We start from the raw sequence: 24,376 nt of genomic DNA, 5'->3' as shown, positions 1-24,376 counted from the left end.
CAGCTTAAACAAATATTATAGCTGTTAGAAACAGCAGTTATAACATCTGTATTTTGTGCTCATTTTTCTACACTGGTCTATACAATACTGACGGCCAAATTTCAGCAAGGATATCCAGTTTCTTGATGGGTTCATTTTAACTGTTGTTGCAATCTGCCTAGGGAAGTCTGGCATTATAAAGATGGAATATACTGAAATTAAATGGAAGTAGAATTAAACTCTCCTTTCATTGGGGCACATGGAATCAGATCTTCATCTGTTTGTAGAAGTTTACATTTTAGATCCACAAATGGATTATTCTGTTTTTTAGGCATGTTTTTAGGGACATGGGGTTTTATAAGTCAAAATAAAAATGTTGTTTCATGCAGATCTCTTTTGTTTAAACATAACTAAATGGGCGATAAGCCCCTAATGCAGTCCATTGGTTTTCTTATATTTTGTTCTTGTAATGAATTATACTGTGCCAAAACTTAAAACTCTTATCTCTTCTCTCTGGTTGATAATAAAAGGAGCTCATTGTGAACATTATCCACCCTAAAAGATTGTTTTCTGGCTGTACATGAGGAATTGTGATATTCATTAAATCCTAATACAATATTCAAACTGTGATAGAGAAAAAGCAACCACTACTGGCAGGACTGTAGGTAGAGCACTCCCACTCAGGTGCTGCTCATAAGATGCACACCATGGTGGTCTTTAGGACTGTGGCATCCAAGTGGGGTGCATCAAAGGCAGAAGTAGCAGTAATATACAGCAGAAGAGCAAGTGATACTAAGTCAAGTTGCAGTGGAGGCCGCAGCATCAGCCCCAGCAGAGACAAGCTGTGTGACGTTGACTGACCGTGAGGGTCACAGTGTTGGTCATATAGTGCTTCAGAGATAGTAGAAGGCTGTGATTAGAGTGCCATAGGGATTGTGCCATGGGGCCTAAGAGTTTGGTGTGCAGTGGATGCTGGAAAGTAGGAGGATGCATCAGAGAAGAGAACATTAAGAGAGAATCTGCACTGGGGAAAATAAGTGGAGTGGCCTTGTGGTTAGAGCAGTGGGCTGAGAGCCAAGGAAACCAGGGTTCAAACCTCAGTGCTGCTTTTTGTGATCTTGGCCAAATCGCTTGACCCTCCATTGCCTCAGATACAAAATTACCTTCACTCATGGGCTGTGTCAGCACTACCACATGGCTTAGTAAACGGGGGAGGGGGGGGAGGTTAGATTGTAAGCCCTCTGGGAATAGGAAAATACCCACTGTACCTGAACGTCAATCACCCTGAGGTACTCCTGGAAAAGGTATGAGCTAAAGCCAAAAAAACATTAGGGATTAGCTGGGGGAACACAAGGAGCATTACAGATAACTGACTCAGACTGTGCGCATTGTGTGGGTATGTGGATGATTTGAATTTGAGACTATACCATGCATAGGATGGGTGACAAAGGAATACAAGGGATTGGGGTCGGAAGTGAGTCAAAGAGGACTGCTATATGGGGGGAAGAGGGGATGTGGATAAGGAGAATAGTACAGAGTCAAGGGAGAGTAGCATTTTTATTTCCAATGAGATCCTCCCCTGAGCGTTTTTTTTTAATTTTATTAGCAATTCAAATATACATCAAAAGAAATTTGAGTCAAGATTCAGAGATTCAGTGGATAATTACACCAAGTGCAAAGATAACACGACAAATTGTGATATTGAATAAATAAGTGTGTGTTTGTGTCCCTAGTCATGCATCCAAAGGTTATATATAATCTTTTCAAGATAGCCGGTTAATCATTTAACTTTTTAGTGGAACATGACCACAGAGACATGGGATGGTCGCTTTTTCAATGTGGTGATACTAGGACCCAGCTAAGGAACAGGTTATTTTGAGTTAATCTTCACTGGAACGAACTTGCTTTCCTTGTGCCATTACTATCTAGCTGGATAGGCAGTGTCTTAAAAGGTGGAGGATAAAGGAATGTTTTTTTTTACATTTTGTCTCATACTATCCCAAGCAAACTCGGGTTCAATGTGGCTTACATTTGAAAATACAGTGAGACAGACCAATAGAATTCAGTTATATCATAGTAACATAGTAACATAGTAGATGACGGCAGAAAAAGACCTGCATGGTCCATCCAGTCTGTCCAAGACAAACTCATATGTGTATACCTTACCTTGAATTGAATTTGTACCTGTCCTTACCATGGGAGCAAGTACATGCATATGTCTGAAACATTTAACAAAGATGAGATTACCATATATACCCAGCTGGGCATTTAAAAATCTGTCCTTTAATGATGCTGCTGCACGTTCAGAAATCATAGCCATAAGTATAGGCAGTTACTCAAAGATGATCACAATCACCCACCAGAACAGGCATCCATACACACATTGCAAAAGTAAACAACAACTTCTACAGAGTACATCCAAAATGTAATTTTTATTTTCTCATTCCAGTTTCCAAAATTCCAGACAACAGATGTACAGATCATCAGGTCCCTAAGCAGTCCAAAACAAGTAAAAAAGAAACAAACAAACAAACAAACAACACAGTTTATACCTAATTGTTCAGCCACCCTTAGGGTTCACCTTTGGGTTTAAAAAGCAAAACTATGTGCATGTAAGGGACTGGATAAATGAATTAAGTTTACAGCAAATGCCCTTAATATGTAATACTTGGTATCAATAATGAAACAGTGATGACATATTCACATAGCCTGAGCCAACAGATGTATTTTCCATTGAACATAATTAAGTTTGCATGAACTTGGCGGCTAATAAAGTGCTGAAGTGGAATTGTACATTTAGACTGCCTCTGGACAGAACTTCTGCATGAAGGAAACCCCTACCTCATTATTCAATACATATCTGTGAAATAGTAGTAATAAGAAAAAAAAAAGCAAGTTTATTTTTATAATATACCACTGCATTCCACAAATAAAAAAGGAGCAAGTTCCCACATGCCATCTTTTTCCTTTTAATGCATAGGAGCCGGCTCTTGAGCACCCCCAGCCCTGAGAAAATTCCTTGTATGTGTCCAGGAAGGGGTTATTTTGAAAAGTTGGCTCCTATGCTTTGATGTACATACAGGGAAAAAAAAAAGATGTTAAATGCTCCCAGTTTCAACCTAATAATTTTTTTTTAATTGCACTTATAAATAGGCTGATTATTAAGTACCTGATTCTCATAATATGATGTCTGTCTTGGTAGCCCTTTACTAGGTGAAAAACCATCTCTGCCAGAACACAGGGAGTCCCTAGCCAGCCCCTGCAAATGACATAGCATAGTAACATAGCAGATGACGGCAGAAAAAGACCTGCACGGTCCATCCAGTCTGCCCAACAAGATAACTCATATTTGCTGCTTTTTGTGTATACCTTACCTTGATTTGTACCTGTGCTCTTCAGGGCACAGACCGTATAAGTCTGCCCAGCACTATCCTCACCTCCCCAGCCCTGCCTCCCAACCCCAGCTCTGGCACAGACCGTATAAGTCTGCCCAGCACTATCCCCACCTCCCAACCACCAGCCCCGCCTCCCAACCACTGGCTCTGGCACAGACCGTATAAGTCTGCCCAGCACTATCCCCGCCTCCCAACCACTAGTCCCGCTTCCCACCACCGGCTCTGGTACAGACCGTATAAGTCTGCCCAGCCCTATCCCCGCCTCCCAACCACCAGTCCCGCTTCCCACCACCGACTCTGGCACAGACCGTATAAGTCTGCCCAGCACTATCCCCGCCTCCCAACCACCAGCCCCGCCTCCCGATCTTGACTAAGCTCCTGAGGATCCATTCCTTCGGCACAGGATTCCTTTATGCTTATCCCACGCATGTTTGAATTCCGTTACCGTTTTCATTTCCACCACCTCCCGCGGGAGGGCATTCCAAGCATCCACTACTCTCTCCGTGAAAAAATACTTCCTGACATTTTTCTTGAGTCTGCCCCCCTTCAATCTCATTTCATGTCCTCTCGTTCTACCACCTTCCCATCTCCGGAAAAGGTTTGTTTGCGGATTAATACCTTTCAAATATTTGAAAGTCTGTATCATATCACCCCTGTTTCTCCTTTCCTCCAGAGTATACATGTTTAGTTCAGCAAGTCTCTCCTCATACGTCTTGTAACGCAAATCCCATACCATTCTTGTAGCTTTTCTTTGCACCGCTTCAATTCTTTTTACATCCTTAACAAGATACGGCCTCCAAAACTGAACACAATACTCCAGGTGGGGCCTCACCAACGACTTATACAGGGGCATCAACACCCCCTTTCTTCTGCTGGTCACACCTCTCTCTATACAGCCTAACAACCTTCTAGCTACGGCCACCTCCTTGTCACAGATACTATCACCCCAAGATCCCTCTCTCCGCCCGTACCTATCAGACTCTCCCCGCCTAACACATACGTCTCCCGTGGATTTCTATTCCCTAAGTGCATCACTTTGCATTTCTTGGCATTGAATTTTAATTGCCAAACCTTAGACACAATGATTTAAAGTGTAGAACAAATTAGATGAAACCAACACTTCCTCTGTGTACATCTGTATGCTGCACAAGCCAGCATGTTTGAAAATATAAGTGAGATGAAACAAAAATGCCACCAAAGAAGGACAACGAGGATGCAGCAGGCCATAGGTTTCCTTGCTTTGTTTTTGAGTGTACTAGATGACGGCTGGGCGGGGAAGAGGAAACAAAGGCTAACCTAAGTAGCTTCAACTTTGTGCCGTCATCCGGTCTCCTGTTTTGTTTTTTTCTTCTCCAGACCCAACCTCCTTGGTATGGCGCGCTTTCTTTTTCACCCTCTACTTCCGCCTTCTGGGTGAGCGGCGAGCGCTATAGGCTGAAGTCTGTCCTACTCTAAGGAGGGATGAGGAGGGGAGGAGCGCCGCCGGGCTTCCATAGCTCTGATAGGACAGCAGGGCAAGCGCTATCTGCATACTGTGTGCTGATTTGGTAGAAGTGACGTAGATTTGGGGGCGTGGCGCCTGGACTCGGATCATCTTAACCCGAGCTGCAGGTCATCATCATCACTGTCGTTCTTCTCATTCAATTGGTGCATTAGCAGGGGTGCAGGTAGGCAGGTGCCTGTACTGCTGCTTTGCTGTTCGTGATCCTGACCATCTTCTCCCCCCCCCCCAAGGCGGGCAAGAGAACAGTCGGTGTTTGCTGAATTTCGCAAAACTCCAGTTTTTGGGAGGATTAAGGTAGGTCAGTTATTTTCCTTCCTTCTGCTGGGAGCGGGCTTAAGGCAAAAGAGAAATTAGTCCTGGCATCTAAATTGAAGAAGAGCAGTGGCTGGGGGGGGGGGGGGGGGGGGGGGGGGGGGGGGGGGGGGAGGGGGTATGTGAGGGTAGGGTGGGGTGGGGAGGGGAGGGGATCCTGTGCTAGCCTTCGCAGTGGGTAGTTGGTTGATACTAGAAATGTGCAGGTGATAATGTTATGTCTGATCGTGCTTGCACTTGAGTTGATAGTATAAATATTTACTGGTGTAACAGATGGGGAACTGGCAGTGGTTTTTGTTTTTTTTTTTGTTATTCATAAGCTAAGTTGAGAGTGGCAGTACTATGAGGTTCCCTGGCAGTGCCTCTAAAAAAAAAAGTTTGAAATTCCGATCAGGGCTCTGGATTTGGTAGCAAAAATATTCCTAAAAGTCTGCAATAGGTAGATAACTGTGATGCATAATTAGCATCGCATCAGAACATGCGGTAATGTTTGGCCAGAGTCAGCAGACCCCCAAGGGCTGATGCACAAGGTGTTCAGCAGCTTTGCTCTGGGCTTTTATCAACATTGCGGTTTTAATAAGCGCAACTGCTAGTTTTAGATTAGATTCTGGAGCTTTCCCTGGGCTCAAGAATGAGTGGGACGAGCTGGTTTCCTTCTTTGTGCTTGGATAAGCCTTTCTTCCTTCCCTTAACACCCCCAGCCTAGGGCAAAAGGTCTGCAAAACCCGTGCATTCTGCCGGATGACTCTATTGCTTAGTCTGTACGGCAGAAGAGGGGTTAATAAGGGGGTCTAATGCGGACCCCGGTCCCTGGAGCAGAGAACTATCCTCCGGCAGCTATTCTGAAAGAAGGAACGGATTTGAAACTATGGCGCCCGTAGGCAGAGGATTTGAGGAGGGGGGATCCCGAGCCCCACAATGTCCGTCTCCGTTGCTTAGTCCAGCCCCGCCTGCCAGTGGGTGTCAGTAGTGTTGCTGCTTCGTTTCGTTGGAAATGGAAAACGAAACTTAGGCGGCCGGGGAGCGGCTCAAGTGATGTGAGAGGAAAAACGAAACTGCTGCGGCTCATTTCTCTTTCTTTTTCCATCTTGTTTGAAGGTTCCTTAAAGACTGCGAGGAGGTGTTGTGGCTCCAGGATGCGGTGCCCACAGTGTGACCACCTTTCTCAGGATGTGGCCCCCAAGTTCTGCAGCAACTGTGGGCAAAGGTTGACTCCCCTGCAGAATAAGCAACAGAATACTGCCATCACTGGTAATTTTGCCATTTCCTGCCTGCTGGGGGGGTTGGGACTGGCCCCTGCTATTTCCTGGCAGGCTGGGGGGGGGGGGCTTTGCCTGGGACTGGCCCCTTTTATTTCCTGGCATGCTGGGGGGGGGGGGGGCTTTGCCTGGGACTGGCCCCTGGTATTTCCTGGCATGCTGAGGGGGGGTGTTGGGAGCCACTGGGCCCAGGTATCTCCTGGCCTGCTGGGGGGGGGGGGCTTTGCCTGGGACTGGCCCCTGCTATTTCCTGGCATGCTGGGGGGGGGCTTTGCCTGGGACTGGCCCCTGCTATTTCCTGGCATGCTGAGGGGGGGTGGGGGGGCTTTGCCTGGGACTGGCCCCTGCTATTTCCTGGCATGCTGGGGGGGGGCTTTGCCTGGGACTGGCCCCTTTTATTTCCTGGCATGCTGGGGGGGGGGGCTTTGCCTGGGACTGGCCCCTGGTATTTCCTGGCATGCTGAGGGGGGGTGTTGGGAGCCACTGGGCCCAGGTATCTCCTGGCCTGCTGGGGGGGGGCTTTGCCTGGGACTGGCCCCTGCTATTTCCTGGCATGCTGGGGGGGGGCTTTGCCTGGGACTGGTCCCTGCTATTTCCTGGCATGCTGGGGGGGGGGGCTTTGCCTGGGACTGGCCCCTTTTATTTCCTGGCATGCTGGGGGGGGGGGGCTTTGCCTGGGACTGGCCCCTGGTATTTCCTGGCATGCTGAGGGGGGGTGTTGGGAGCCACTGGGCCCAGGTATCTCCTGGCCTGCTGGGGGGGGGCTTTGCCTGGGACTGGCCCCTGCTATTTCCTGGCATGCTGGGGGGGGGCTTTGCCTGGGACTGGTCCCTGCTATTTCCTGGCATGCTGGGGGGGGGGGCTTTGCCTGGGACTGGCCCCTTTTATTTCCTGGCATGCTGGGGGGGGGGGGGCTTTGCCTGGGACTGGCCCCTGGTATTTCCTGGCATGCTGAGGGGGGGTGTTGGGAGCCACTGGGCCCAGGTATCTCCTGGCCTGCTGGGGGGGGGCTTTGCCTGGGACTGGCCCCTGCTATTTCCTGGCATGCTGGGGGGGGGGCTTTGCCTGGGACTGGTCCCTGCTATTTCCTGGCATGTTGGGGGGGGGGCTTTGCCTGGGACTGGTCCCTGCTATTTCCTGGCATGCTGGGGGGGGGGGGCTTTGCCTGGGACTGGTCCCTGCTATTTCCTGGCATGTTGGGGGGGGGGGCTTTGGGACTGGCCCCTGCTATTTCCTGGCATGCTGGGGGGGGCTTTGCCTGGGACTGGCCCCTGGTATTTCCTGGCATGCTGAGGGGGGTGTTGGGAGCCACTGGGCCCAGGTATCTCCTGGCCTGCTGGGGGGGGGGGGGGGGTTGGGAGTCACTGGGTGCACTGTGTGTTGGGGACGCTGTGAGGTGCATCGTAGGTAGGAGCAGGGGTTGTAAGTATTTGAACAGGACAGTGTGGGGTGCACCGGATGCTGGAATCTTCTGTGTTTAACAGGTCTGGGCATGAAACAAAACTGAAAGCAGGGTTCACAGCCAGAAATGTACACCTTCCTGTGTGAAGGTGGAGATGAGCATTGTTAATTTCTGAGGGGCCCAAATTAAAATACGAATGACCTTAAGTATGCAATAGCATTGCTGAAAGTAAAGCTATTGTGTACCTGTTTTTAAACTCTGTTTGAGACAGACTGGTGGGCAAAATGCTTTATTCTAGAGTGAATTAAATTAATGTTAACATTTACAAACCGATTTATTAAATTAAGCTGCAATGAGATTGCATGTTAAAAACCAGCCCTCGTACTAGAAAAATAGTAAAGAAATGGTTTGCAGATTGTGGTGACCTTAAAACGTGCACAGACCGGGAGATAAATGATGTCCTTATATTTTTCTTATTAATTTTGTTCTTAAATTTGTGCATATAGTGTCTTTTGGCATGTAATTCAGAAATTGTGTGTACAACGCCTTTAATATGAACAATCGTGATAAAGATACTCTGTCTTTATCCTGACGTATTTGTATGAAAGGATTACGGCTGTGGACAGGAAGGGCCGGGGGTTACCCGAGCTTCCTCGATGCTTCCTTGCTGTGGCTCTGATTCTGGTGGAACAGTCGCAGCGAGGGTGACAAAAGGGCAGCAGACGATGTAGCATCCAGGACTCGACACAAGTCGGGTTTTGGCCCATGAGGGACTTCTTCAGGAGGCTTTTGGATTTTATTTTTTATTTATTTTTTTTGTAACATTTGTACCCCGCGCTTTCCCACTCATGGCAGGCTCAATGGAGGGTTAAGTGACTTGCCCAGAGTCACAAGGAGCTGCCTGTGCCTGAAGTGGGAATCGAACTCAGTTCCTCAGTTCCCCAGGACCAAAGTCCACCACCCTAACCACTAGGCCACTCCTCCACTGTTGCTACTATTTGAGATTCTACATGGAATGTTGCTATTCCACTAGAAGTCGGCCCTTGCAGATCACCAATGTGGCCGTGCAGGCTTCTGCTTCTGTATGTACGTGCAGGACGTCAGACAAACAGAAACCTGCGCAGCCTTCTACATGGAATGTTGCTAGTGGAATAGCAGCATTCCATGTAGAATCTCCAATAGTAGCAACATTCCATGTAGAATCTCCAATAGTATCTATTTTATTTTTGTTACATTTGTACCCTGCGCTTTCCCACTCATGGCAGGCTCAATGCGGCTTACATGGGGCAATGGAGGGTTAAGTGACTTGCCCAGAGTCACAAGGAGCTGCCTGTGCCTGAAGTGGGAATCCAACTCAGTTCCTCAGTTCCCCAGGACCAAAGTCCACCACCCTAACCACTAGGCCACTCCTCCACTCCTCAGTCTAAGCACAATGTGGTACCGGTAACGTTCAGTATCTTGCTAATCCTTTTCTGAAACAAGCACGTGTAACTCAAAGCATTACGCGTGGTTGTTACATCCAAAAGACTCCTGAAGAAGGCCCTCGCGGGCCGAACCACGACTCGTGTCGAGTCCTGGATGCTTAATAAAGGTGTTTTGTTCGGACATGGTCTGCTGCTCTTTCTTTTGCCACCCTTGCTGTGACTGTTTTTGTCCGTGGGCCTACAAGGGCTACTGTTCTTCTGATTCTGGTGGGAAAGGTTTGTTTCTTGAAACCTTTCTGTCCCTCCCTTTTACAATGTATCAAAAACAGTTTACTGTGCAATAATAATAATTATAACTATGAAAACATAAAAGCAAATCACTAGGAGAGAGAAAAGGGTAGAATAGGTTAATAGAGGGCAAAGGTGATTCTCCATCCCCTGCTGTACACAGGCCCGTAGCCGTCCTGAAAGGCCTTAAGAGAAGTACGTTTTCATATCATGAGTGTGGGTGTTGTGGATCTCAGTGGGGGAGGGGGAAGGTAGCGTAAATGAAATTAGCAAGTAGTCGGCAATTTCATTGGATTGCTGGTTTAATCGTATATCGCTTTTTCGCTCTTTAGTTCAATCTTTAGTGCTATCCAGATTTGATTACTGTAATGCAGCCAGTGCCGTTTGATTAGAGGAGCTTGTCTGTCGTATGTTTAAGACCCTCGATTCAGCAAATCAGCTCCTCTTTTAATCAAACTGCATTGACTCCCAATAAATGCAAGAGTTACCTTTAAACTCTTTGTACTAGTTTATCAAATTTGATTTGGTCTTTTACCTGACTCATAAGTACATAAGTGTTGCCATACTGGGAAAGACCAAATGTCCATCGAGCCCAGCATCCTGTTTCCAACAGTGGCCAATCCAGGTCACAAGTACCTGGCAGAAACCCAAACAGTAGCAACATTCCAGAACCTCAAAGAGTAACAAGATTCTGGAATCCCAGAGTAGCAACATTCCATGTAGAACCCCAAAGAGTAGCAAGGTTCCATTCACAATCCTAGGCGCATGAGTATTGCCACACTGGGACAGACTAAAGGTCCATCAAGCCCAGCATCCTGTTTCCAACAGTGGCCAATCCAGGTCACAAATACCTGGCAGAAACCCAAACAGTAGCAACATTCCAGAACCTCAAAGAGAACCAAGATTCCATGCAGAAACCCAAAGAGTAGCAACATTCCATGTAGAACCCCAAAGAATAGCAACATTCTAGAATTCTAAAGAATAACAAGATTCCATGCAGAACTTCAAAGTGTAGCAACATTCCATTCAGAATCCCAAGTACATAAGTGTTGCCATACTGGGCCAGACCAAAGGTCCATCAAGTCCAGCATCCTGTTTCCAACAGTGGCCAATCCAGGTCACAAGTACCTGGCAAAATCCCAAAAAAGTGCAAAGCAATTATGCTGCTTATCCCAGAAATAGTGAATTTTCCCCCAAGTCCAATTTAATAATGGTCTATGGACTTTTCCTTTAGGAAGTCATCCAAACCTTTTTTTAAACTCCGCTAAGCTAACCGCCTTTGCAACTCTATGCAATACTTGTTAGAATTACCTTTATGTAATGCTCATCATCTGTCGAGAGACAATCTTCTCCTCTATTTTCCGTGTTGCAAAAATCTTTATTACAGATCTATTAAGCTACTAGGAAATGGAATTCCCTACCAAAGTCACTCAGATCTGTTACTGACTACTTGAAATGTTGTAAATTGTTGAAAGCATTCTTGTTTAGGGGTCCTTTTACTAAGCAGCGGTAAGCCCAACGCGGGCTTACTGCTCGCCAGGGGCGTAGCTACGGGGGCATGGGCCCCCACAAATTACGCCCTGGCCCCCTCTACATTTGAACCGCCGCCGCATCAGAAACCTTGTTTGCTGACTGGGGGCCCCAATCCCCGCCAGCCGAAATCTTCTTCAGCGCTGGTCGACTCCAGTGCCTTCGTTGTGTGATCTGACACCTTACGTCCTGCACGGGGTTACATGCACGGTGCAGGACGTAAGCCGTCAGAAACAGATGATCACACAACGAAGGCACTGGAGTTGACCAGCGCTGAAGAAGACTTAGGCTGGCGGGGTTTGGGGACCCCCCCATCAGCAAACAAGGTACCTGATACGGCCGGGGGGGGGGGGGCTTTGCGGGGGGGCGGTTGGCGGCAGGGGGAGGCAGCTAAACAGTGCCCCCCCTCCCACCGAGGTCTGGCTATGCCCCTGTTGCTCGCTATACAGGAAGAACCGCCGGGCTACCGCAGCAGCACGGCGGTAGTCCCCACCCCTAGGATGTCGTAATTTCTGGCGCTACAAAAACGTATTTATTTTTTGTAGTGCCGGAGTGTACCTGGGCGGTAACCTGGCGGCAACTGGGCAGTGATTAACGTGGGAGCCCTTACCACCCCACAAGGGCTTCCTCTGAAAATGGCTGCACGGCAAGTGCTTTACTTGCCGCATGGCCATTTCCTGCAGGAAGGTGAGACTTCCCTTTTACCAGAAGGATTCCCGTGAACCCCGTTCCCGTGCAGGTCTCTATCTTAGACTTTTCTCTTTTTTTTTTTTTTGTACCCTTTCTTTGGATTTTTGTGTGCAAGTATATAATGATACATCTTTTGTATGAAGCCCGTAACCAAAGTTTCTTAGGTCAGATCCTATATTTTCCATTCCACTGATACGCAAAAGTGGCGTCTTAACCGCTAATTCTGTCTCCGCAGAGAGTGAAGGCAGCAGCCTGTCCTCTGTGCCTGACCCAGAAATGGAGCTTGGAAAGGAGCTGAGAGTGGAAGAGGCTAAACCACAGGATGACAAACGGCCTTCTGCCGGAGGACAGGAGGAGGCTCCAGCATCCCCATCTGTTAATCCTAGTGGCAGCTTAAAAAAGAGAGTAAGTTTAAGCAATGCTCAGTTACAGAATGGCAGCTCGTCTCTTACTGTTTTCTGAAAGAACGGTGTTGTAAGTTAAAGTTGCTCCTGTTTTTGGATCGCAGAATGATCCTAAAAGTTTTATAACTTGCGATCTTTGTTTCCACATAATCCGAAAACAAGCTGTAGGTGAGATGTTTTTATTAGACTAAGGTAAGGCCCATTAGGTGGGCTGGGGGGGGGGGGGGGGCTCCTATATCCCCACTCCTTTCCTTTCCATTTGTTTTCAAATTTCCTGCTCCTAGTTTACAGGTTACATAGTAACATAGTAGATGATGGCAAAAAAAGACCTGCACGGTCCATCCAGTCTGCCCAACAAGATAACTCATATGTGCTAATTTTGTGTGTACCCTACTTTGATTTGTACCTGTGCTCTTCAGGGCACAGACCGTGTAAGTCTGCCCAGCACTGGTCCCGCCTCCCAACCACCAGCCCCGGCACAGACCGTATAAGTCTGCCCAGCACTATCCCCGCCTCCCAACTACCAGTCCCGCCTCCCACCACCGGCTCTGGCACAGACCGTATAAGTCTGCCCAGCACTATCCCCGCCTCCCAACTACCAGTCCCGCCTCCCACCACCGGCTCTGGCACAGACCGTATAAGTCTGCCCAGCACTATCCCTGCCTCCCAACCACCAGCCCCGCCTCCCGATCTTGACTAAGCGCCTGAGGATCCATGTGGAGGACAGTAAAACATTTCTGTATCTGGAGTACAAAGGTGGGAGGTGATGTGTCCAATGATCTTCCTCTCCTTTCCTTTTGTTAAGGACTTTGAGAGACAAAGGAAGAGTTTTCGGTCCCTGAGCCACTCTAGATTCAACCTCTGAACTAGAGAATGACACAGGGACAAAGTTTGTCCCCATCGCTGCCCTTTCCCAGTGGGCTCTGTCCTCATCTTCAGAAGCCTTGAACACTTATGATTTTAATATTTAAATATTTTTATTAAAGTATAAAAAGGAACAATATGCTGTGCAACTGTTGTGTATAAATTACAAATAGAGAACAATAATAACAATGAGCAGCTATAATAACCCTCCTTCCCACCACCACCCTCTACCCTTCCAACCCCAACAATGGCTACCCCAAGGAATCCTAATCCACCCTGTTAAAAAGTCCAGGGGTACAAAATACAACCCGTTCTGTATGCCCTAGAGGGGAGAAATATGCCCTATGTAACACTTATGATTTTTTAAATCTGTGGCTGAATAAGAAGTCATCAACAACCTCAACATTTAGTCTAGCTCTTCTGTCTTCCACAGTCCCTCCTGCAATAGAAGATGTATAGGATCCCCCCATGCAAAGTTTGCTAGTTGTGGTCTGCATGTTTGCTTGTTTTTCCAAAAAACAAAATATCATTGTCTGCATCGCTGAAAGGTAAATAACAGTCCTTTTCATTAACGGGCTCCAAAGTAGGAAATGACACGAGGACGGTGTTTGTCCCTGTCCCCGTGTCATTCTCTACCGAGTCTGAACTGCTGCTGCTCCAGTTACAGAGGGAGGAGGAGACCCTCTAGTTGGAATTTCTCTTGGACCAATGCCGAAATCTACCAGTGGGCAGCAGCACCTGGTTAGTGGTAAGAAATCCCCACACGTTAGAGGGTGAACGATGTAGAAATGGGTTTAGCTTGTGAGCTGTGGCACACAGCATCAAACATATAAACGGCGAGTGACCGTACTCACTCGCAAATGCGCAGTAGAGACCTTCTCTGCCCCGCCCCCACGTCAATACGTGATGACTGGGGGCGGAACACAGGGTCTGTACTGCGCATTGCTTAGGGAGGGACACCGCCGTCTAACGCTCCCCCCCACCCGAGTCGCCGCCGCCACCCACCTTCTACCCGGTCGGGCCCTCGCTCCACTATTGAAACAGCGAGGGTCCGGGAACGCAGCACTGAGCTCTGCTGAGCTGCTGACATCGCCCTTCCTTCTTCTTCTCTGCCTCTGTCCCGCCCTCGACGACGTTACGTCACACGAGGGCGGGACAGGCAGAGAAGAACGAAGGCCGACGTCGGCAGCTCAGCAGAGCTCAGTGCTGCGTTCCCGGACCCTCGCTGTTTCAATAGCGGAGCAAGGGCCCGGCCGGGTGGAAGGTGGGTGGTGACGGCTCGGTGGGGGGGGGCGCGAACTCGGAGGGGGAGGGGCAGCGGCGAACTCGGCGGTGGGGGCGGGCCTTTCAACCCCCCCTTCCTATAATAGCCCGTTTTTACGGGCTCAAAGTCTAGTATTAATATAAATGGAAAGTAGGGTATTTAGCTATTCCAGCCTGATGCAAAGATGTTTTTAAGCGAGTGCGCCAGGTCTGAAGTGGCAAAGTAGGGTTAGCTTACCCTCTGCATCAGAGCAGAAAAGGTAAAAGACCCCCCAATTATTCCCTCCCCTCCCCCACACCCAACATTAAAAAAAAAAAATCCCTGATAGTCTTGTCTATCCCCCTCAGTGTACCTTCAACAGGCAGGAGCGATGGCCATTTGCTTCGGCCTCCATTCCACCACCTTGGGAAATGGCCGTGGCCAATCCTGTGCAGTGCATCCTGGAACTGTACTGCATGAAGCAGCCTGCCTTTCCCTTACTTTGGAGTCTTCATCCAGACTACCAAATCAGGGAAAAATTCCCTTATTTGGCATACTGACCTCATGCAGTGTGTCCAGAGAGCCACCATGTAGGGGTCAGGCACCGCCGTTTTTCAAGATGGCAGGAGCAAGTGGACATTGCTCTTTCTTCCTCTTGCAGGTACGCTGGTGATGGTGGTGGTGGGGGGGTTCCAGGAGGTTTTGGGAGGGGGTACATTAGACTACTAGGGCTGAAAATGTCGAGAGGGGAGAAGGGTGCTACTAAACTACCAGGGAAACTTTTGTTTTGTTTTTTTAATGTTGGTGGCGGGGAGTGGGGGTGGTGTCAGGTTGAGAGGGGATTGCTAGACCGCCAAGAATGTGTGGTGGTGGCGGTGGTAGACCCTGTGACTTTAATTTCCTGTCTAGAGGGCGATCAAAACTTTTTAATTTTTGACCGAAACCAGCCGAAACTCATCACCGGGTTTCACCTGAAAACGAAAACTCAAGTTTGGTTTTGTGAATGTGAAGCAGTGGGGGCTGCTAGGGATTGTCGGAGCTAAACCCACGGTATCCAAGCCAGAATTTCATTATTTAAACCTCCAACAGACAGAGATTGCAGTTAATGAAAACTGAAACTAAAAGCCACAGTCGCTTTTACAGGGCTGGCTTTGCGCCACGCTTGGAGTGACAGCTGACATCATAACTCCACAGAGAGGCTAATTCCGAAGGTGCTGATCATCCAAATTTACAGACTTAAATTCCTGCTAAAACTTTGTATCAAAAGTATTGGAGCACTCTGTTTACTATGCAAGATCATAACTGCATTACTTGCAATCACGGTACGAAAACAAGAGTAGCCCCCCCCCCTCCCCCCAGACCACCTTACAATCCTTGGTGGTCTAGTAGAGTAGTCAGGACAGGAGCAGTGGTGCATTTTGAGAGCAGAGCTAGAATGGGCAGGGAGTAACGGGGGATCATTCCTGCTCCAACTGCACCCCTAGACCATCTGGGATTGTAAGATAGGTCCCGGGGGCACTTGGAAGTTCTGGGAGGAAGGGCAAGTCCTGTTTGGGGGGAGGGGAGGGAGGGCAACAAATAGGACAAGGCACAGATTTTTGGCTTCCACCAAAAACACATGGTCATTTTTGGCTGAAAATTAAAATAACCTTTTCACTGAACCCAAAACCGGGCAGAGAGAAGATTTTGGGCCAGTTTCGGTTATGGTGCTGAAACTAAAATTTGGTTGACCTCTATTCCTGTTATTGCTTGAGCCAGTCACCACTTGCACACCGATAGGAAGGGGGACATTTTAGCAGTGAGTTGCAGATTCCTGCTATGATTTTAATGTGGCAGTAATTTGCAAATTCATTGATTACTGCGTTGTCGTGATAAATATTTTCATGAAGCCATGTGCTCAGTCTCGACCACGTGGCCCTTGTGTGAAATCCCAGCTGCCAGGATCAAATCAGCCCATGTTCACAAGGTGAAAAGTATCAGAGGTGCAGACAGCTCTCCGAAATAATTCTACTTTTCCTGTTTTATTTTGTTTCGATGTAGAAAAAGAGGAAGCGGAAGAAGAAAAGCCAGACTCAGCGTGAGCGTACAGAATCTGTGCTCTTCAGCTCCGACCTTGACAGTTTGGACTCCATGGTAGGAACTTCTGGTAAAAACCAATGCACAGGAGATCCTACTTCCTGTCAGAGCATGGCTGCTCCTGGTACCAACATATGCAGTGGAGCTGCATCCTGCCAGAAGACCACGATTACACCAGCTAGTGATATATGTACCGGCCCTGTGGCCTGCCAGGACAGCGTGGCTGCACAAGGCACCGACGATAGTATCGGCCCTGTGGCCTGCCAGGACAGTGTGGCTGCACAAGGAACTGACGATAGTATTGGCCCTGTGGCCTGCCAGGACAGCGTGGCTGCACAAGGCACCGACGATAGTACCGGCCCTGTGGCCTGCCAGGACAGCGTGGCTACACAAGGCACAGACGATAATACCGGCCCTGTGGCCTGCCAGGACAGCGTGGCTGCACAAGGCACCGACGATAGTACCGGCCCTGTGGCCTGCCAGGACAGCGTGGCTACACAAGGCACCGACGATAATACCGGCCCTGTGGCCTGCCAGGACAGCATGGCTGCACAAGGCACTGATGATAGTACCGGCCCTGTGGCCTGCCAGGACAGCGTGGCTGCACAAGGCACCGACGATAGTACCGGCCCTGTGGCCTGCCAGGACAGCGTGGCTACACAAGGCACCGACCCCTCTATTGGTGGCCAAGAAAAATATCCCACGGAGGTGCCTGGGCAGGTCTCATCTCATCAGTCGGAGAGAATTTTTGGACAGGAGCCGGCCGCAGGAAACCAAAGCAAAGAGCATCAGTCAGCCAGGCCTGTGTCTATAGAATCCCTTGAAGCTTGCAAAAACCAGTGTGTCCACGTCCCTATTCAGGAGGAGGGGGAACGTCCAAGGAAGACCGAAGGAGGGGAGGCTGCCAAGATACCCGGGAACAAGAGAGGAGATCAGCGTGAAAAGGCTCAGAAAGACGAAGAGGAGTCTGAGAAGAAGCACAACGTTCAGAAGAAACAGCAGGTGGAGTGCTCGGGTGTAAAGGTAACTGGCCAGATGAGGATCCCTGCAAATACCTGTTCCTCAGGATGGGGGAGGGTCCTCGCATCTCTCTCTGAAGATAACGGGGATGGGAAGGGTCTGCTCGAACCTTCACCCATAGACAAGGCCAATTTGTGTGGTTTTAGTTGGGAAATTTCATAATTGGCCTCTCGGATTTATCCAGATGAGAAATTAGGGGTTGAGCTGTGTCTTGCTCCTATAAAGAGGGTGGGTGCTTTCTGCATCATTTTGGATCCATTTGAAGTATCTGGATCCTTCAGCATAGTTATACTGGCTTTTAATACCCTGTGGGCTTGTGAATTGGGAGCTAGAGACACTTTTTATATTGTGTTTTTAAACAGATAGTGTAACCATTTTAGGTCAGCCAGAGTCCAAATGGTGTTGGGGTGAGGTGACGAGATGTTACCCCCTTCCCCACACAGGTTTTTGAGGTTCTTAACCTTGGCCAAGAAGGGCAGGTCATTTTGCTTCTTCATCAGACGCTATAACTTCCAAGCCGTTTTGTTAATTTTGTTCTTTGGGTTTCACTAGTGGTGTGTTTTCCCCATTCTTTCCCCATTACTTGGGTCTGATGCCTGTCTCTGTCTCCCTATAGAAGAAGGGTGAACGGGGAGATCAGGAGAGCTCGGCAGAAGGATCAGAAAAAGATGCCCCAGGTAACCAGAAGGCAAAGAGCCAGCAGAAACAGTCTGTTCAGAGGTTTGTATTTCCATTTTCTGTTTCAGATTTGTAGTTGACTGTTCTTAGTGGAGTAAATGTATAACAGTATGATGCACCCAATATCATTTAGAGAAACCACAATAAAATTCACACCCATATTAAAATGTTTCCTTAATGCAAAGTTCAGCAAATGAAATCCAGCCCAAACAGCCTGTCCTGCTTTCTGGTGGAATAAAACGTGGGACGTGGCTCTGAAACTCTTGCGTTTGAGTCAGAAATAGCTTGTTTCCTTCCCTCAGTAAGGAAGAGGTTTGGCTTAATCTGCTCTTTGCTCTTTAAACACAGACTAGCCGTTGAGCCCGTAAAAACGAGCTAGTATAGGAAGGGGGGGGTTGAAAGCCCCCCCCCCCCGCCGCCGAGTTCGCCACCCACCTTCCACCCGGTCGGGCCCTCGCTCCGCTATTGAAGCAGCGAGGGCACGCAGCACACAGCTCTGCTGCTGAGCTGCCGTGGCCTTCCTTCTTCTCTGCCTGTGTCACGCCCTTGTGTGACGTAACGTCGTGGAGGGCGGGACACAGGCAGAGAAGAAGGAAGGCCGACGGCAGCTCAGCAGAGCTGTGTGCTGCGTGCCCTCGCTGTTTCAATAGCGGAGCGAGAGCCCGACCGGGTGGAAGGTGGGTGGCGGCAGCGACTCCGGGTGGGGGGAGCGTTAGCGACGGCGGTGTCCCTCGCAAATGCGCAGTAGAGACCCTCTCTGTTCCGCCCCCGTCATCACGTATTGACGCGGGGGCGGGGCAGAGAGGGTCTCTACTGCGTATTTGCGAGTGAGTACGACACTCTCCATTTATATATATTGATGATATTGGGAGTTGCTCAGGGCTGTAGCTTTTCTGATGCTGCAGGTGGTAAACTGCAATATTTTGTGTTTTTTTTTTTTAATTAAATGCACAAATAATTGTACACTGTAATTTTTTTTTGTTTTTGTTTTGTTGCAGATCACTGGATAGTGGGAATAACGTTACCGTCTATTTTCATGCCATTCTCTCGAAGGATTTCAAGCTGGATCGCGAGAAACATAGAATAGTGGTCAGGGCAGGTCAAATGACAGACTATGAAAACTGGAAAGATGAAGTCTGCGAGATGTTCGTTGTGAGGTGAAGAAAAAGCCATGTTTTATAGATTTAGGAGTTACTGTGGGAGGCTGAAGAACTTTAAAATAAATCACCTTGCTTCACTTTACAGGGTTTGATTAAATCCTTCACTGTGGGCCTAAGGTGCGCTAGCGTTTTTTTTAGCACGCGCTAAACAGCGACATCCGTATATTCCTATGGATGTCGCTAACGATTAGCGAGTGCTAAAAATGTTAGCCTGCCTTAGTAAAAGAGGCCCTGTATTAGCTCAAAGCGAGTTACAGAGGGTCCATCAAACCCAACATCTTGAATCAAACAGTGGCTGAACCAAGTCACAAGTACTCGCCAGGATCCCTTGTTCTTACACGCATAATACTGGCTCATGGACCTTTCCTCCAGAAACTTGTCTAAGCCCTTTTTAAATCCAGATATTTTATTTGCCTTTGATTGTTACATCCTTCAATAACAGATTCCACAGCTTAATTGTACGTTTTTAAGAGGAAGAAATACTTTCTCCAATTATTTTTAAACGTGTTACATATTAGTTTTGGGACATGTCCCCTTGTCTTACTGCCCTCTGAGATGGAAAATACCTGTTATACTTATTCCACCCTACTTGTGATTTTTTTTTAATATGCTTCTATTGTAACCCCCTCCCTGTCCTCTTTTCTCCAAGCTGAAGAGCCCTAACCTGTTTTCATAAAGGAGGTCTCCATCCTCTTATTTGACTCCCCTTCTGTGGAGGAGTAGCCTAGTGGTTAGTGCAGCGAACTTTGATCCTGGGGAACTGGGTTTGATTCCCACTGCAGCTCCTTGTGATTCTGGGCAAGTCACTTAACCCTCTATTGCCCCTGGTACAAAATAAGTACCTGAATATATGTAAACCGCTTTGAATGTAGTTGCAAAAAACCTCAGAAAGCCGGTATATCAAGTCCCATTTCCCTTTCCCCCTTTCCCTTATGACATCACAATATCAGAAGTGAGCCAAGTATGGGCAATCAAGCCATTGTGACATCACTGATGAGGTTGGCTCTTATTGGTGGAATGAGTGGAGGAGTAGCCTAGTGGTTAGTGCAGTGGACTTTGATCCTGGGGAACTGGGTTCGATTCCCACTGCAGCTCCTTGTGACTCTGGGCAAGTCACTTAACCCTCCATTGCCCCTGGTACAAAATAAGTACCTGAATATATGTAAACCGCTTTGAATGTAGTTGCAAAAACCTCAGAAAGGCGGTAGATCAAGTCCCATTTCCCTTTCCCCCTTTCCCTTATGACATCACAATATCAGAAGTGAGCCAAGTAGAGCAATCAAGCCATTGTGACATCACTGATGAGGTTGGCTCTTATTGGTGGAATGAGTGGAGGAGTAGCCTAGTGGTTAGTGCAGTGGACTTTGATCCTGGGGAACTGTATTGGGCAATCAAGCCATTGTGACATCACTGATGAGGTTGGCTCTTATTGGTGGAATGAGTGGAGGAGTAGCCTAGTGGTTAGTGCAGTGGACTCTGATTCTGGGGAACTGAGTTCGATTCCCACTGCAGCTCCTTGTGACTCTGGGCAAGTCACTTAACCCTCCATTGCCCCTGGTACAAATAAGTACCTGAATATATGTAAACCGTTGCAAAAACCTCAGAAAGGCGGTATATCATGTCCCATTTCCCTTTCCCCCTTTCCCTTATGACATCACAATATCAGAAGTGAGCCAAGTATGGGCAATCAAGCCATTGTGACATCACTGATGAGGTTGGCTCTTATTGGTGGAATGAGTGGAGGAGTAGCCTAGTGGTTAGTGCAGTGGACTCTGATTCTGGGGAACTGAGTTTGATTCCCACTGCAGCTCCTTGTGACTCTGGGCAAGTCACTTAACCCACCATTGCCCCTGGTACAAAATAAGTACCTGAATATATGTAAACCGTTGCAAAAACCTCAGAAAGGCGGTATATCATGTCCCATTTCCCTTTCCCCCTTTCCCTTATGACATCACAATATCAGAAGTGAGCCAAGTATGGGCAATCAAGCCATTGTGACATCACTGATGAGGTTGGCTCTTATTGGTGGAATGAGTGGAGGAGTAGCCTAGTGGTTAGTGCAGTGGACTTTGATCCTGGGGAACTGTATAGGGCAATCAAGCCATTGTGACATCACTGATGAGGTTGGCTCTTATTGGTGGAATGAGTGGAGGAGTAGCTTAGTGGTTAGTGCAGTGGACTTTGATTCTGGGGAACCGGGTTTGATTCCCACTGCAGCTCCTTGTGACTCTGGGCAAGTCATTTAACCCTCCATTGCCCCAGGTACAAAATAGGTGCCTGTATATGATATGTAAACTGCTTTGATTGTAACCACAGAAAAACGAAATAGCAGGTCCTCTTCCCTTCCTTTTCTCTGGATCTTGTTAGAGGTGGAGTGACCAGAACTGCACACAGTACTCTAGGTGTGGTCACACCATGGAATTACAATCAATATTTTAATTCTTTTGTTCCTTTCTGAATAATTTGTAACACCTTGTTTGCCGTGGCATACTGAGCTGAGGATTCCAGTATGTTTGCAATAACTCCAGGATCTTTTTCCTGGGTTGTGATTCCTACTTAGAATTGGGCATCATGTACCGGCATTTGGGATTATTCTTCCCTATACATCACTTTGCACTTGTCCATGTTTCATGTCATCTAGGTGCTCAGTCCCCTTATCTGACAATGTTGTCTTTCAATTTCTCACAAAACAATTCATGATTTACTTTTAAATAGCTTTGTCATTTGCAAATATAGTCACATCAATCTTTGCTCTGTTCATGCTGTAATCATCTTAGAAAACAGAAAAACAAAAACATTCTTTAAAAAATCCAAGACTTAATATGGAATATTTTTTTATTTATAATCTTTTCTGCTTGTCCTGATTATAATGTAAAGTGGATGAATTTCAGAAATACAGGTCAGGCAATGCACAGCTCATTTGTGGAACTGATGAGCTAAGTTCTTTACTTTATAACTTAATTTATTTTTTGGGATGTAAAGTATGATGATTTGGAAGTCTGCTTTGCCACGTTTGCATGGCGTTGAATCTCGGAAACACGGGTCACAAATAATACATTATAATCAAGGGAAGTAGAAAAGAGTTAAAATTACAAATATAAAAAAATATATTTAATATTAAGGGCCCTGTTTACTAAGCCACGCTGTAGGTGCTAACTTTTTAGCACATAATAACAATAAAGACACCTATTCTATTCCTAAGGGTGTCGGTGGGTGGAGGTTCACCTTACTTTGCTGTTGGTAGTATACATAGGGAGAGTGCTGAATGTTCAGGCTGGTTTTCTCAGTTGGAATATACTGGATATGAGAGAAAAGGAACTCTTCTGGGTGACCTTTCATCAGATCACAGCGTGGTAGGGAGTTTTGTTGATGAGGGTCAATGCCAAGGTTCCCAGCTTTTTCAGCAGAAATAAGGAATGTGGCACAGAGGCTTTAGATTCTCTTCTTCAGCATTGGCCGAATGACACGCTCCGTTGTCTTCTTGCCATGGCCAGTGGTTGGCCAGATTCTAGGCTGCATCTCTCATCATCCAGGACTAGGAATTCTAGTGCTACCGGATTGGTATGCGGTCATGATACAGTTGCAGGTCGACAGCCCCCTTCATCTGTTGGACCGGAGAGGTCTCCTGGTATAGGTCCAGTGATCATGAAGGATCTCTCTCCATTTGGTCTTATGGCCTGACTCTTGAGAGGTTTTCTGGAGAAGGTAATTTCTATATTACTCCAGGCAAAGAAACGGTCGATCTCAGTTGATTATACAAGAGTTTGGAGAACGTTTGAGACCCGGTTCTCTTGTAGGAGTGTGGTGCCATTGTTGGCATCATTGTCTCACGCTCTGACATTTTTGCAGGTCAGTCTTGACAAGGGCTTGGCCTTGAGTTCCCTGAAAGTTCAGGTGGCAGCCTTAGCTTGTTTCTGGGGCCAATTCCAGACGTCTTTGGTGGCACATCCAGATGTGGTTTGGTTTCTGAGCTGGGTTAGCCATTTGCGTCCCCCCAGGTGGTCAGTCTGTCCCCCTTGAGAGTCTCGTTCTGGTTCTCCGGGCCATTCAGAAGCAACCATTTGAGCCCTTGGATCAGCTCTCCTTAAAGGGTCTTATGCTGACAGCAGTGTTTCTAGTGGCCATTACTTCGGCATGGCACGGGTCAGTGTTGCAAGCACTGTCATGTTGGGACCTGTTCCTCCAGTTTATGGAGGCAGGAGTCACGATTAGGACGGTTCCATCCTTTCTGCCTAAGGTGTTCTCAATATTTTATTTAAATCTGCTGATTTTTTTTTTTCCCTCTCCTCTTTCTGCCAGGAGGACTACTCAAAGGAATATTGTCTTTGTTCTACGGATGTGTACAGGATTCTTCTCCGGTACTTGGAAGTCACCAATGAATTCTGGCACTCTGATCGTCTTTTCATACTGTTTGCTGGCTCCACAGGAGTGCAATTAGCATTTTTTGTAGAACTGCCGTTTATTTCTGTTGATGAGATTTGTAGGTCAGCTACATTGTCCTCCTTTCACGTGTTTTGGAAGCATTACTTCTTGGACGTTTTGGCTCGAGGTGATTCTTCCTTTGGAGCCTTTCTGCTGGCTGCGGGGATTTCTAGGTTCCGTCCTTCTTCTTGAGGACTTCTTTGTTACATCCCGCAAATCTCTGGATTGATCTGCAGGATGACATGGAAGAAAAAAATTAGTTTCTTAACTGATAATTTTCTTTCCTTTAGTCTCAACGGGTCAGACCAGAGGCCCGCCTGTTACCGGGCTCAGCATTTCAGTCTTTGTGAATGAGTATATTTCTGTCTGGGTGTTTTCAGACGCAATATAGCAACGTAAAAGAAAAGTGAACGAAGGGGCACACTCCGGTGACACAAACTCTTGTGTGTTGCTTGTTGTTTTCACTGTAGGCTTAGTTGTTCGCACTGTTTGGAGTTTGGCTTATTCAGTTCTTTTTTGACAGAGAAAGGAGATGCTGTCTTCTTCCTTCTAACCTTACTGCTTTATCGAAAATACTGGCTGCTGCACAGGGTATTTTGTGGCTGAGCTTCTGGCATTCTCTCTGGTGTCCACCTTCTGGTGGATGGTCGTAATCCACAAGTCTCTGCATTGATCTGTTGGGACTAATGGAAAGAAAATGATCAGGCAAGAAACTAATTTTTCCAT

General features: G+C 47.5%; 1 protein-coding gene across 1 annotated transcript in view; it reads left to right on the top strand.

Moving 5' to 3' along the window:
* The first annotated feature begins 5,031 nt into the window (after nucleotides 1-5,031).
* Nucleotides 5,032-24,376, top strand: part of RNF213 (ring finger protein 213) — a 250,730-nt gene continuing 231,385 nt past the window's right edge. Inside the window, 6 exon segments of the mRNA XM_030206876.1 lie at nucleotides 5,032-5,172; nucleotides 6,289-6,441; nucleotides 12,019-12,188; nucleotides 16,335-17,393; nucleotides 18,007-18,110; nucleotides 19,067-19,225. Coding sequence (XP_030062736.1) covers nucleotides 6,327-6,441; nucleotides 12,019-12,188; nucleotides 16,335-17,393; nucleotides 18,007-18,110; nucleotides 19,067-19,225 — 1,607 coding nt within the window. The 5' untranslated portion in view covers nucleotides 5,032-5,172; nucleotides 6,289-6,326.

The sequence above is a fragment of the Microcaecilia unicolor genome, chromosome 6 (assembly GCF_901765095.1).
Source record: "Microcaecilia unicolor chromosome 6, aMicUni1.1, whole genome shotgun sequence".
Taxonomy (NCBI): domain Eukaryota; kingdom Metazoa; phylum Chordata; class Amphibia; order Gymnophiona; family Siphonopidae; genus Microcaecilia; species Microcaecilia unicolor.
Note: the sequence above shows the minus strand (reverse complement) of the source record. Positions and strands in the feature narration are given on the sequence as shown.